The sequence below is a fragment of the Herpailurus yagouaroundi genome, unplaced genomic scaffold (assembly GCF_014898765.1).
Source record: "Herpailurus yagouaroundi ecotype Mexico unplaced genomic scaffold, PumYag 28, whole genome shotgun sequence".
NCBI classification, from domain to species: Eukaryota; Metazoa; Chordata; class Mammalia; order Carnivora; family Felidae; genus Herpailurus; species Herpailurus yagouaroundi.
Window position 1 is genome coordinate 58,393,548 of NW_024412376.1, and position 14,183 is coordinate 58,407,730.

The 14,183-nt window shown below is 44.2% G+C and overlaps 1 protein-coding gene across 9 annotated transcripts in view; it reads right to left on the reverse strand.

The window, feature by feature from the left end:
* Positions 1 to 10,813, reverse strand: part of JADE1 (jade family PHD finger 1) — a 59,498-nt gene extending 48,685 nt beyond the window's left edge. The window contains exon 1 of one of the 9 annotated variants that reach the window (XM_040474081.1): positions 10,634 to 10,813. Coding sequence is in view for 1 of the 9 variants with exons in the window: in XM_040474013.1 (XP_040329947.1) it covers positions 8,690 to 8,708 (19 nt within the window). In the remaining 8 variants the exon portion in view is untranslated. Of the gene's footprint in view, positions 1 to 8,553; positions 8,632 to 8,689; positions 8,808 to 9,142; positions 9,252 to 10,124; positions 10,145 to 10,218; positions 10,523 to 10,633 lie in introns of those variants that run through there. The other 8 variants (XM_040474047.1, XM_040474037.1, XM_040474025.1 and 5 more) reach the window with 8 other exon arrangements.
* Positions 10,814 to 14,183: the final 3,370 nt, after the last annotated feature.

The window sequence follows — 14,183 nt, forward strand, 5'->3', positions numbered from 1 at the left end:
GGCCAACCTGAAATATAGGCCCATTTACATATAAAAGGGACAAAAGAAGAGAGTATATATACACACCAATTGCTTGCTTATTCATTTCTGGAAGAACATAAAGGATACTAATAATGGTGTTTACTTCTGAGAAATGTGACCAAAGTGTTCCAGATAGAATAGGTTGAGAACTTTTACTTCTCTTTATGACCTTTTATATGACTTTTAATTGCTTAGCCATGATCCTGTCCTATGTTTATAATAGTAAAGATTTAAATTCCAAAACCATTCTTCCCTGGGAAGACCCTGGGAGCACAACTTTTGAGTCCCATGCAAAGCACCAGCCTAAAATAAGCAGCCAGCAATAAACTATGTATCCCCCACCTCCTTCCTGATAAGATGGGGTACCAAATGCTTTTGTCTGGCTTCTAAAGAACGTTTGATGGAATAGTACAGAAGGAAAAAAGTAGAAAAGGTAATAGGATAATACCATAAAATGCTAGTTATCACACACTATTTACTTCAAAAGCAAGTTTTACAACACATAACAGCCATTACCAGTAGAAGCTCACTAAAAATAAGAATAGAAAAACCCTAACCTAGACAGGAAAACTAGAGTTTAAACTACCTTTAAAGAATAAACATTCAACTTCCTATCCATTTCAAGAGTAGTACTATTTTGGAAAAAAATAAAAATAAAAAAGCTACATTCCAGAGATGGCGACCAAATAGGCCATTTCCTCCACCCATGGCAGGCATGGTTAATAAATTGAGTCATTCTTTTCCACAAGCCCAGACATGACTTCAGAATCCTCCTTAACACAGTGCTACCACTCAGTCAGAATTCATATGAGATAAAGCCCCTATTTGCCCCATATTCTTACTCCTCTTTACATACTGTTTTTGACAATTACCAGGGAAAACTGAAGTTTTTTTTCTAAAGCACTCACTGAAATCAGAAATTTGTGATCCAGTCTGCCCTAGGGTCTCTGAACCAAATCCTAATGTACATAATATATAAAAATACCCACGCAAATTAGGTCAAAGTCTAAAAGCCCACCGAAGAATAACACTTAAAAAAACCGAAGTGTTAACAGCAGATAGTTTCTGCATGAACCAAGGTAAGAGTAAGGAGGGAAAGGAGTCTGTCTACAAGCCTTTCCTTGGAAAAGTCAATAAATGCAAAGTGTCTACAGGGTAATTTTAAAAGATTTTTAAACGCTCAAACCAGATGTTCCTATACAGGATATACAAAGCAGCTCCTGCAGAAACCAGACTCAACCAGCTAATGACAATTACACTGTGCACAGATTGAAATGCAGCTGTTTTGAGGAACTTTGTTCCTTGATTATAGCCGGTTGTTAGAAACTATCAGTTACCACTAACAATGTTAAGTCACCAAAAATTTTTAAAGTACTGTTAAAAAGACAAAAAAAATGACTCCCAATGTTGCATATTAGAAGACCTAGATAGCACACTTTACTAAAAACACCTTTACACATCTCAGTTACATATGAAGACAAACATTTCTTTTTTTTTTTTTTTAAACGTTTATTTATTTTTGGGACAGAGAGAGACAGAGCATGAACGGGGGAGGGGCAGAGAGAGAGGGAGACACAGAATCGGAAACAGGCTCCAGGCTCTGAGCCATCAGCCCAGAGCCTGACGCGGGGCTCGAACTCACGGACCGCGAGATCGTGACCTGGCTGAAGTCGGACGCTTAACCGACTGCGCCACCCAGGCGCCCCGACAAACATTTCACCATAATTTCACAAGTCTTGTTATTATGGTCATTGAAACATACAGATGATTTCAAAACCTAGGAGCAAGGTCTCCAGAAGTATTCTGAGTTCAAGGCTAAAAGGAGTCTCACCCCATGGATTGGGTCTATAGGAAATCTTCCCAAAAGAAACCCATAAATAATCGCAGCACTACAAAACATTTCAGAGATAATTTAATCCACTTTTCCTAATTTTAAAGAGACGTACACAGAATTCTGGAGAGGTTGACCAGCATGAGCAAAGACACACACACACACACAGGTCTAGAGCAAAGCCAGTCTCCAAACAAAAGACCAGTTCCCAAAGTGAGCAGGCATTCCAAAGCCAGCCACCTCCTCCCAGGTGAGTAGACCACAAGCTTCCCCCACTCCTGGATGTACTGTGATATTGAAAGACGTTATCTAAAGGATTAAAGCCATTTACTATATATTATCAGACAACTAAAATATAATCCATGAAAAACACTCTGTTAAGTAAGAAACTGAAACTGGTTTCCTGGCAAGCTGATAGGAAGACGGCTGTAAGTCCCACTCGACCTGGTAGAGCAGAGTGTGCTAGTTTTCTGAACACTAATCAGAGGGGTGTGAGTCCTCCGAACAGCAGGTATTGGCTTCTGAGTGGTCGAACACACACATCCTACTTGGAAAGAAGTTATCTCCCTCTGTAGGGAACTCCAGTTTATAATGCATGTTCCCTTACACAGGATTTCTTGGCCTGGCCCCCTTGAGGGTGTGACTCCCTAAGTGTGCTTTCCCAGGTACACAAGGGCCCAGGTTATAAATTCTATCCTCAAAGGGGATCTAAGAACCAAAAAGTTAAGAGCCACAGCCCTCAGACTAGCAAACTCCCTCCACATTTATCAAACAAACTTTTAATTTCAACTTATTTTCAGGTTCCTACCAGAAAGGTAACTTAGCCCCAGCAGAAGTAATCTTGGTGACTAGGTAATGCTGAGTCTCACTGTAAAAATCAAAGTTTCACAGCTTGTTTTTGTCCATCCCCTGAACTAAAAATGGTTTTTACATATTTAAATTGGGGGTGGGGGAGATCAAAAGGACATCTCATGACACATAAAAATTAAACAGAATTCAAAATTTCAGTGTCCACAAATAAAGTTTGATTGTTTTCACACTTCAAAAAGCAGAGTTAAACAGTTTTAACAGAGACCATAAGACCCACAAAGCCTAAAATATTTACTATCTTATGTGGCCCTTTCCAAAAAGTTTACTGATCTCTGCCACAAATCAACATACTGGCAGTATGTTTATAAACCAGCATTATGTAGGATCAGTGAAATGTAAATCATGACCAGGTCCTGGGCAAACACGTGCCTTAAAGCTTACAAAGTTAAGGATCAGGCACACTCATTCCTTTAGAAGTTTTTAACTAGAACAGGTAAGACTGAAAAGAGGAAAAGCAGTGCAGGATGCTCTAAGCCACTTAAATAAAAGCCATGTCTAGAAACCTGTGAATTTTCTCAAACCCTTGAGACTCCTACTTGGAGCCAATGTATACTAAATTATAAAAACTTCTAACAAGCTTCTTTACCTGACTTTCAAGCCAGTAACACAATAAGCAAAAAAAAACCTGTTTTAGACAGGCTATTTTTTTTTTAACATTTATTCATTTTTGAGAGACTGAGGCACAGCACAAGCAAAGGAGGGACCGAGAGAGACAGCGACACAGAATCCGAAGCAGGTCCAGGCTCTGAGCTGTCAGCACAGAGCCCAATGTGGGGCTCAAACCCACGAACCACGAGATCACGACCTGAGCCAAAGTCAGACACATAACCAACTGAGCCACTCAGTGGTGTAAAAGGATCACAGAAAAATCATAAAAAGAACTCACCAAAACTCAAACACTACACTGGTATCCAAGAATACATTTAAATTAAAGTATTCCCCCAAATCCCTGAAATGGCATGCAAATTTCAGCGCATCTTGATTTTTCTGGGAGAGGTTCCACAGGTCTCAGATCTTAAGTTTATCCTTCACTTTAAAAAGTTACAAGCCACCAGTAGTCAGCCTACACATCTTAAGTGCATCATTAGATTTCAATGCTGAAATAACTGAGGCTTGTAAAGATGGTCATGAGTAATCAAAAAAAAAAAATATCAAAATCATGTTTAGTATTCTTTGTGTTAAACAAAAGCAAACCATGCAACTTGGCTCCAACTCCAGCAACTTGTTAACCTTACCAATTCTTGTTCCTTACCCTAGAGTAAGGAGTAAAGAAAAAAAAAATACTCGTTTTATTCTTTTTTTGGACTCTTACCACTGAAATCTTCACTTAAATGCTAAGAAACTTGGAAGCTGTCATGAGATTTAATAAAATCTCCTATGCAGACCTTAAATAATCAATACTATATATACATAAATTACTGCCAATTGTGAGCCCTTTTAAAACAAGAGAGTGGGGCGCCTGGGTGGCTCAGTCGGTTGAGCGTCCAACTTCAGCTCAGGTCATGATCTCCCAGTCTATGAGTTCCGAGCCCCGTGTCGGGCTCTGTGCTGACAGCTCAGAGCCTGGAGCCTGCTTCAGATTCTGTGTCTCCCTCTCTCTCTGCCCCTCCCCTGTTCATGCTCTGTCTCTCTCCGTCAAAAATAAACAAGCATTTAAAAATAATAAAAAATAAAACAAGAGAAAATTGTGGTTTAATTCCTTCAACAAACAAGCCCAAAAAAACCCAAGGTTTTAAAAATGAACTTACTTCAACAATCCTCTGTCAATTAATTATGTTTTGACTCTACCTGGAGAATCAAAAGCAAAAAGTAAATACTGGACTGGTTTTAGAGTAATCAAAAGCTAGATCCTGAACATCTGTTAAGTGCACATAATATACCATTGGTCTGGAGTTAGTAAAGGATTCTGAACGGAAATTCCCCAGCAACTAAGCTTTTCATTCCAGGTCTAGCAATATTTTTGTTGCTTTCAGGTGAGGAAAAGACATCCTTAATAAGCATTCAAGGCTTAGGGCAGATAAGGCCACAATAACATGGCCAGAGTCAGGAGCAATATCCTCTCAGGCTAGATTTTCTCTGTGGACTCTGGATACTTGACCCTAAGCTAAACCTGCTGACAAGATACCACTTCCACTCAAAGGTAAAAAGGCCCTAAGGCCACCCTGGCATATTTTAGGAATGCAGGGTAACTTTACTCCATCTGAGTCCACAACTGCAAAAACATCAAAACATACACCCCTCACAATCATAAACCAATACTTTTATACAAGTACACCAGGTAAATGGCAATAAACTCTCAAGTCTCAACTTTCTGAAATATCATATACAATAAATAGTAAACATATTGTCTAAATTTTAAATACATGAGCTGCGACATCTTGAAAATGGAGAAAACAGACTGAACACTAAAACTTTCAAGGAAGTAACTTACTGTCTCAGGAATTAAAACACTTCCCCAATTAAGGTTCCTACCAGGCTTCTGATACTATCTGATAAATAACTCCAAGCAAAGCCACTTTTAATGTAAAAACTTTAAAAAGCAGCACCTGGGTGGCTCAGTCAGTTAACTTCCCAACTTCTGATTTCAGCTCAAGTCATGACCTTTTATAGTCATTGAGATCGAGCACCAGAATCAGCACCAGAGTCAGCTCCGTGCTGAGCACAGAGCCTGCTTGGAATTCTCTACCTCTCTCTCTGCTCCTCCCCCTCTTGGGCACAGACACATTCTCAAGATAAACATTAAGAAAATTTTTGTAATTAATTTAAAAAAATTAAAAGCTATTGTTGAATGTGGTGCCAATGTTTTAACTTACAGGGAGGGAATGAAGTTTAACACGGGCATAACTGTCTGAAATTAGCCAAACTTTCTGATGCCAACCCAAATAAAAAGCAAGAGGAACTGGTCAAGATGGTCAACTCTATTAACCTTGTGGGGAAACTGGGTTTATAATGCAAATCCTGACAGTTAACTGTAATAGTATAATGGATGTCCCCCAATACTAAAGGACAGAAGAGCTCCACCAACAGGAAGTAAGCAAACTCTGAGATTCATATGCCTCTACCTAACTCCTGAAAAATCCTAGATATAGGACATTAGCGTTTGATATTTTGATGTTTGCTGTTCCAACTTCCTCAGTACTGAAACAGAAACAGTTAATAATTCTTTTCCCAACAAGCCTGCAGACAAATACATCAGGCAAATTTCTCTAAAGTATTTTTCAAGCAGATAATTTCTAAATCTAAAACCCAAATTATAACGTTATTTTCATTTCCAACTTTTTTAAAATCCAGTCATGATTAATTCCAAAGGCTTGACTCCTCAATGTCAGAGGTTCTGTCAAAAAGTAACTACAGATTAAAATCTACTTACGGAAAATAATAACCAGATGCGATAAATGATCCTCAGCTGGACAGTATTAATTTAGACAAAGCTGCTCTGTTATATTTTAGGGCTAACTGCGGAAATCTGAATATATCTCAGTAATAGAGGAGATGAAAATTTACCAAGCTGGCCAAGGAGTGGGGGGAACCTCCTTATAGACCTGTATACAGTATGATTTCATTTCCATTAAAACATACATACACACACATAGACAATTATCCATAAAGTGATACAGTAGTGATCTCTGGGTGGTAGGAATGTGTTATTATATTTGCCTCTCCGTATTTTCTAATTTCCAACAATGTACATGTAACACCACCTCTGTAATAATACGTGAAGCCACTAAGGGCTCCTTAAAGTCAAAAAACAGTAATTATTAAGTGCCTACTATAGATGAGTCACATGGAGATAGGCTTTTATTCCAAGTCCTCCTAGTTTTTAGCTAATATACTTCCCCCCAGGCCTCTGAGCTAAGCAACAGCTCATTTTAAAATATAACATTTCCTTAAACTCCTAACAGGTTTTTTTCCTCTCATCTCACTTTCAGGCACACTTACCATTTTTCAGTTTTCTCATTACAGCTCTTCTTTCAACTTTAGTAACTAATATGAAACTAAAATGCTCATGAACTTCTTTCCTTTTAAGTGAACATATATCTAGCTTTATCATAGATAAAATTTCTGTGGCAACCCATCCAACTATCTTACTACAAAGCAGCTTACCATTCTAAGAATCAAGTTCAAGTTCTACTGCATATCAGGAAACTCCCTTTATGTCTGGCTGTATAAAAAAAAGGGGGGGGGGGGGGGGGGCCCCCTGGGTGGCTCAGACCAGTTAACAGTCTGACTCTTGGTTTCTTCTCAGGTCATTATCTAGCGGTTCATGGGTTCCAGGCCCACTTTGGTCTCAGTGATGCCAGCACGGAGGCTGCTTGGGGTTCGTTCTCTCCCTCTCTCTCTCACACGTGTGCATGTACACACTAAATAAACTTAAAAATAAAAGGAGATATGGGGAAACAAAACACTTAGCTGTAAACTGTATCTGTTGCAGACCTGAAAATGCCGAGTCCTATACAAACATAAAAATACACAAACTTAAAGAAAAGCAAAATACCAATCAGGAAACTCATCTGACTTAAAAGTGACATTAAATGAGACCGAAATATTTGGAATAAGAGCAATAAAATTCTGGGTTGCAGATATTTGTCAGAAAGTGTCACCCACAAAACATCCTCTGTGTCTCTAACATGTGTTGCCCATTCCACTACTATTGTGTTTAAAATGTTAAATCAGTGTAAACATGGTTATAATGAACTCTTCCTTTATCTACCTAAATCTTGATTAGCTGTGATTGATCAAAATACAACTTACTATAGTAATCGCTAACCAGTGATGGTCCACCACTACTAAACCAGCTTTCAAGGAAATAATTTCCTTGTACCTTAAAACTAGTTCATCAGCTTTGAAAGATAACAGTAACTAATAACCAGTAACTAAAAAGCAAGGCTTTCACAGTGGGTTTCCTGAAACACAAAAATAGTACACCTAATAACCTTTGGGAAAGAAGCCCCTAAAGTGTTCCCTCTTGAATAGAGTAAACGGGGGCTGCAGACCCTCGCCCCAGGTGGGCGAGGTGGGGCGCCTGTCTCCTCGTTACTAGAAAGCCAGCCAAAGCAGCTTGTAAACGGTCTCCGGGTGACGACGCATTCCTAACGGGTTTCGAAGGCACGTTTAAATCGCCCGCTTTTTTGTTTGCTCGCAGCATTCACCGTGCGCTGGGCTGCAGCCGCCCCCGCGCGCCCGGGAGGGGGAGCCCAGGGTCGGGAAGCCCGGGGCCGGGTAGTTGGGGGGAGGGGTTGGAGTGGGGGAGAACGCGGGGCGAGGAGAGCCGGGGTGGAGGACCCTGGGACGAGGAGCCCATGCGGGAGGGAGAAGTGCGGGGTGGGCTGGGGGTAGAAGGCAGGAAAGGGGGGAATCCCGGGGTGGGGGGAGCTGGGCCGCCGCCCCGCACCAGAGAACGCTTTGCAAGGCTCCCGCCTCCCGCCAGGGTGTGCGCAGGGCCGCGGCTCCGCGCGGCGCCGCCCCCACCCTCTCTCCCCGCCTGCCTGCCTCTCCTCCTCCTCTTCCCGAGGCGACAGAAACAACAGCGCGGAAGGAGGGGAAAGTAACTCCGGGCACCTCCACCGGAATTAGCCCCGGTGCAGTGATGACACCTTCTCGTGGCGCAACCAAGCCCTGCTCCCTCCGCAGCGGCGTCCCCGCCGCCGCCCTCTCCATTTGAAAGTGGCCACCCCCCGCCGCCGCCGCCGCTCCTCCCGCCCCGCCGCCGCCAGCTGCACCAATCCGCTCGGCCCCAGTTGCAAATCAAACGCTCCCTCGCGTCCAGAAGCCACTTGCGCCGCTGGAAACGGCCGCGCCGTCCCCCTCCCCGAGTCCCTCCCGGGCGGCACCTTTGAGCTGGGGAGGGCGCGCCGGCGAGAAACCGCTGTGAGATGGGAGAGGCGGCGGCGACGGCGAGCAGCCCCGAGCGGGCTCGGCTCCCGCTCCCGCTCCCGCCCCCAGACAGTTCTGGAAACTGTGTATCACCTCTGTCACAGGAAGCCATCCGGGGAGGAAGGCGGCGCGGAACCAACAAACAAACGCCTGCGGCCGCCCGCCGGAATCAGCGCGGGGACGGCGACGGCTTCGGGCCGTTCCCTGGGCGGGGGCGCGGCGGACGCCCCCGCGCCGCAGGCTTTGTGCGGGGCTCCCGCGGCGCGGGCGCGGCGGGCCGGGCGTCCCCGCCCCTGAAGCCCCCCACCCCGGGCCCCTCGGCAGCGCCTCTGGGACCGTTAGGTGACGCTCCGGCCGCGGCCGAGAAAACAGCGCCTCGGCCGCCACCCGCCCCCATTTCCACATGGAGCCGCCTCTCCTCCAACGCTAGAGGCGGGCTACAAAAGTTGGCCCCGGGGCCACCCAGCACCTGCCCACGTGCCGCGGAGGCTCCCTCCCGGGTCTACCCCGTCCCCTTCCCCCCGCCGCCCTCGGCCGCCAGGTCACCTATTACCGGTGGGAGGGGAGAGAGCCTGCTATTTAAACGCCCGCGGAAGTTGAGGCACCCCCACTGGCGGGTGCCGTGCACCTGCCTCCCGCCGCCGCGCTCCGCCACTTTGAGCAGCAGCCGCGTCCCCGGCCCCGCCTCCTGCCCGCAGGCGGGCGGGGGAGCGGGAAGGAGGTGGAAGGGATCGAATTTCTCCAGCAAATGGGACCGTTCCGACAGGATTCGGTTCCCTGGTCAACATTCCACATTCCATCCCTCTCCCGCATTTGCAAGCCAGCGCCAACAACCCGGAAAGCCTGCTGGCTACCAAACAACAGCCCCCAACTCACAAACACACACTCACAAGCACCAGACACGTGCACTGGAGGGCTTTGCAACTTGCAGTCCGGAGGTACACACTGCACGTTCATTTAAGGCAGCGAAGCCAGAGCGACCCCACCCCCACAATTTGCAGATGGTGCCAAAGGTTGCAATTTGCAATCCGTTTTAAGTTCATGGTTAAGCGGTACTTTGCTCTACCAATGCCAACTCCTTCCTAATTTCACCGATGAAAGGTTTTACTCTTTACAGTGTCGCTTTAAGTAAAAGGTCTGATTGTTGGAAACCCAATTTGGACGAATCTAATTGCCAAGCTGTCCCTACACCCCTTGCTCACTGCCCTTGGATTGATGCAAAGAATATTTTGGACTCGTGGTGACGCGGTGACAAGAGCCAGGGCTGCGGCCACCCTACACAGATGTACCTATACACACACCTATGTTTGGACAAATATAGTCGTCCCCCCGCCACCACGGTCACACACACTCTGGATTCATATATGTGCGCGGACCTGCGTTCTGCCATTGCCATCTGTCTACCAAGTTGCTACTATGCTTTCCACTTTCATGCAGCCTAATGCGCTTTGGCTTTTTAAAAATTTGTATAAACTAAAGCCAACTAAACTGGGCTTCTGCTCCTAAACGCGTTTAAATGATGATTCACCTGAAAACCGCATGTTCTTCGTAAATCCGAAAGAAGAAAAAGCTCTTAAGTCTTCAGCCCCCCAAAATTGAAAAATAATCATAATGAAACTTACTGATCCAACATAGATCAATTCTCAGGATCCAAAAATCATCTCTTCCTCCTCTGGCCCCCGCCCCAGCAATGCCCAAGTTACTGGTGGGATAGTAACGCTGCGCTCGGCGGCTGCCTGCCCTCCCTCCTCGCTACAGATCGAGAACCCAATCTTTTGGCGCCATATTAATGACGTACTATATTATTTCCACTAGGCAGCGACCTTCGGCATTAAATTACTCCCGAGAACTCCCGAGCAAAGCAACAAAACCATCAAATATGGCTGAGCCTCTCGGCTCGTCCTGCAGCCGACGCCGCCGCCGCCACCGCCGCCGCCGCCGCGGTACCGGGACGCGCACACGGACCCACACGCGGACACGCGCGGACACACGCGCGGCGCGCCCACCCCGCGCGCCCCCCGCGGCCCGCGCGCGTACCTGCTGCGGAAAGGTTCGGCTGAGGCGCTGGGCTCCACGCCGCTCGCTCCGCGCTGCATGAGTTCGGGCCGCGGCTGGCGGGCGGGCAGCCGGGCGGGCCCCTGCTCTGGCCGGCGCGCACACACTCGGCACTCGCGCAGGGAGGCACTCTCGGACGGGCGTTTGGCTTGTTATGGAGGAAGGGCTCTGTGAATCAAACTCATTTCTGGGTCACTGCTGCCACAGGGGGGAGCACTTTAATCCCTTGCCAAAACGAGAGGGTGGGGACATGAGGGCGGAGGGAGCGCGCCGGGAGTCCGCGGCGCGGGGGGCTCAGTCCCTGGTTAACTCTTCAAGGCCCTCGCCGCAGCCGGCTGGGCCTTCGTCCGCAGGACCTGGCAAAGAGCGGCACTGTTCAGCTTTTAAAATCTCTTCCCTCACTTCCGTTGTGAGTCAAGAAATTCTTGAGGTGTTTCTAAGCAGGGAGGTGGGCTTTTAGATTACCCCCTCCAATCTACCCCAGTTCCAACTCTTGTCTGCTCTCATTGCACCTAGAAATGGATTCTTTTAAATTCGTTTACAATTATTTGGATAAAAATGTGACTATTAAAGTGTGCAATCTGGGTGAAAGGTTTTATTTTTAGGCTGAATGGCAAAATAAATAGTTCTTTTGTAGTAACAGTTCTAGGGAGTTGAGAATTAGAATGACATTTTTAAATGCAGAGAATCCAATTTTGGAGACAGAACGCATCTTTTCCCAAGTTTGTATCCAGCTGTAATTGCAAATGAGGATTAATTCATTAGAAGACAATGATTATTTATAAATGGACACCACCTTTATATTACACAGTATTACAGAACTGGCCATTGTCTCCCAAATAAGAGAATGGAGCCTAAAGTTTAAACTGGAGTTGCAGACTAATATAACATTAGTCATCAGAGATTTATTTGGGGGATATTTATTTGGGGGATATGTAGCAACCAATGACTGGTTTCTGATTTTCCTCATAACACTAATTTGCTTTTTCATATGGAGGTTAGCATAAAAGAAATAAGGGTATATATGACATTTAGCTTCAAAAGGAAAAAGACCTGGATGCAGATTTAAAAACTCCCATTCAGGAAATGTGAACAGTAATCACTAATCACAAAACTGAATATTGAACCCAAAGACATGCTTATCTGCTAGAAGAATTCTTTTGAAGATACCAGGTTTGATTTCACATAATCACATGCCAATCTATCCACCTACCTCAAGAACATAATAATCTGAGAAATGTGGCAAAACAAAACTAATTGAGCCTTTTAATTCTTTTTCAGAAAACAAGTAAGCGAAAGGAAATCTTATGTATATGTCTTCTATCTTCCTCTCCTGTTTCCCTGAGGAAGAGCAGGAGACACCCCATCAGTCCTATTCATATGCTTATTTAATCACGTTCAGAACTCACACCTGTAAAGCACTATGCTGTCATTATTACTATTACTAGATCACACTGCAGTTATTGTTATTTTCCTTCGTTCACCTTACACATATTCTCCTGTAGAACTAAAAGTTCACAGGCTTCACAGCCAGACAGACCACATCAGATCTAGCTCTACCAGTTCCCAACCTGTGTGACTGGGGTAAAAGACAGAACCTCTTGGAGCCTCAATTTCTTCATGAGTAATAAAATGAGGTTAACAGATGCTAACCTGAAGTGTTGTTAAGAGGAATGAGAAAGCCCCATAAAAGTGCCCAACAGAGGCCCTGGCAGCAGGAGGTCATCAATTCCCTGGGTCATTCTTGGTCTTCTTTGGAAAACTGCAACTTTTCTAAATTCTAGCCAGCCTCACTTCACTCATTGTCGCTAAAAAAAAAAAAAAAAAAAAAAAAAATCTAAATTACATTTACCATTTAACATTTTACTTGTTTTTTCTGACATTCCCCACTCCCAAGACATCAGGCAACAAAATTAAAGTGTATTGAATACATTTAGGAGAAAAATAAGGAGGTAAAAGGGCACACAGACTCCCCTAGCTGATAGATGGATCAGTACTGATGGTCCCAAGAATAGTCTCTCATCATGCCCTTACTTCGAAATACTGATGCACTGAGGCAGTGTTATGTGCTATAAATAGCTCTGGACTAGAATGCAGGAGACTCCGACCAACTCACACTGTGACTCTGACAAATAAATCTCTTTGGGCCTTAGTTTTCCCAGTGAGATGATAGACAAGATGATATTGAATGCCTCTTTTTTCTTTAACATTCAGTAATTTCTGATTGTTCTTACCAGACTTAGAAAGTGGTGATTAGTTGAAGAAATGAAGAACAATTTGAATCCATACAGAACATGTAAAAACATTTTGTCAATGATGATCAGTAGTTGACATTTTAAAAATAATACATCCCTTTTGCCATCAGACCGCAAAGGAAATTTTTATACAACCTTTTTCTAAAATGGGAAAGGCAATGACATGGTTTGCCTTGTGGCAGCACAGATAATACAATCTAGAATAAGAAGTACTAAGGTGGCAATTAGAAAAACTAGTTTCTGGTTCCATTCTGTCACTTACCGTCTTACTTTGCCAAATCATTCAGGATCACCATTTCCTGGTCTCAGAACAATTCTGTTAATTTTACACTTTATTACCAGAGTATAAGGACATTCAAGAAAATAGCTACAGGGAGACTGGGTGGCTCAGTCGGTTAAGCCTCTGACTTCAGCTCAGGTCATGATCTCCTGGTGAGGTTCAGTTCGTGGGTTTGAGCTGAGCCCCACATCGGGCTCTGTGCTGACAGCTTGGAGCCTAGAGCCTGCTTCAGATTCTGTCTCTCTCTCTCTCTCTCTCTCTCTCTCTCTCTCTCTGCCCCTCCCCTGCTCACATTCTGTCTCTCTCAAAATAAATAAGCATTAAAAAAAATTTTTTTTTTTAATTAAAATAGAAAATATGGGAATGCAAGCTGGTGCAGCCACTCTGGAAAACAGTATGAAGGTTCCTCAAAAAACTAAAAATAGAACTACCCTTCTACCCAGCAATTGCACTACTAGGTATTTATCCAAGGGATACAGGGGTGCTGTTTTGAAGGGACACATGCACCTCCATGTTTACAGCAGCACTATCAACAATAGCCAAAGTATGGAAAGAGCCCAAATGTCCATCGATGGTTGAATGGATAAAGAAGAGGTGGTATATCTATACAATGGAGTATTATTTGGCAATCAAAAAGAATGAAATCTTGCCATTTGCAACTATGTGGATGGAACTGGAAGGTATTATGCTCAGTGAAATTAGTCAGTCAGAGAAAAACAAAAATCATATGACTTCACTCATATGAGGACTTTAAGAGACAAAACACATGAACATAAGGGAAAGGAAACAAAAATAATATAAAAACAGAGAAAGGGACAAAACAGGAGAGACTCATAAATATGGAGAACAAACTGAGGGTTACTGAAGGGGGTGTGGGAGGGGGGATGGGCTAAATGGGTAAGGGGCATTAAGGAATCTACACCTGAAATCATTGTTTCACTATATGCTAACTAATTTGGATGTAAATTTTAAAAAATTTAAAAAAAGAAAAATAATA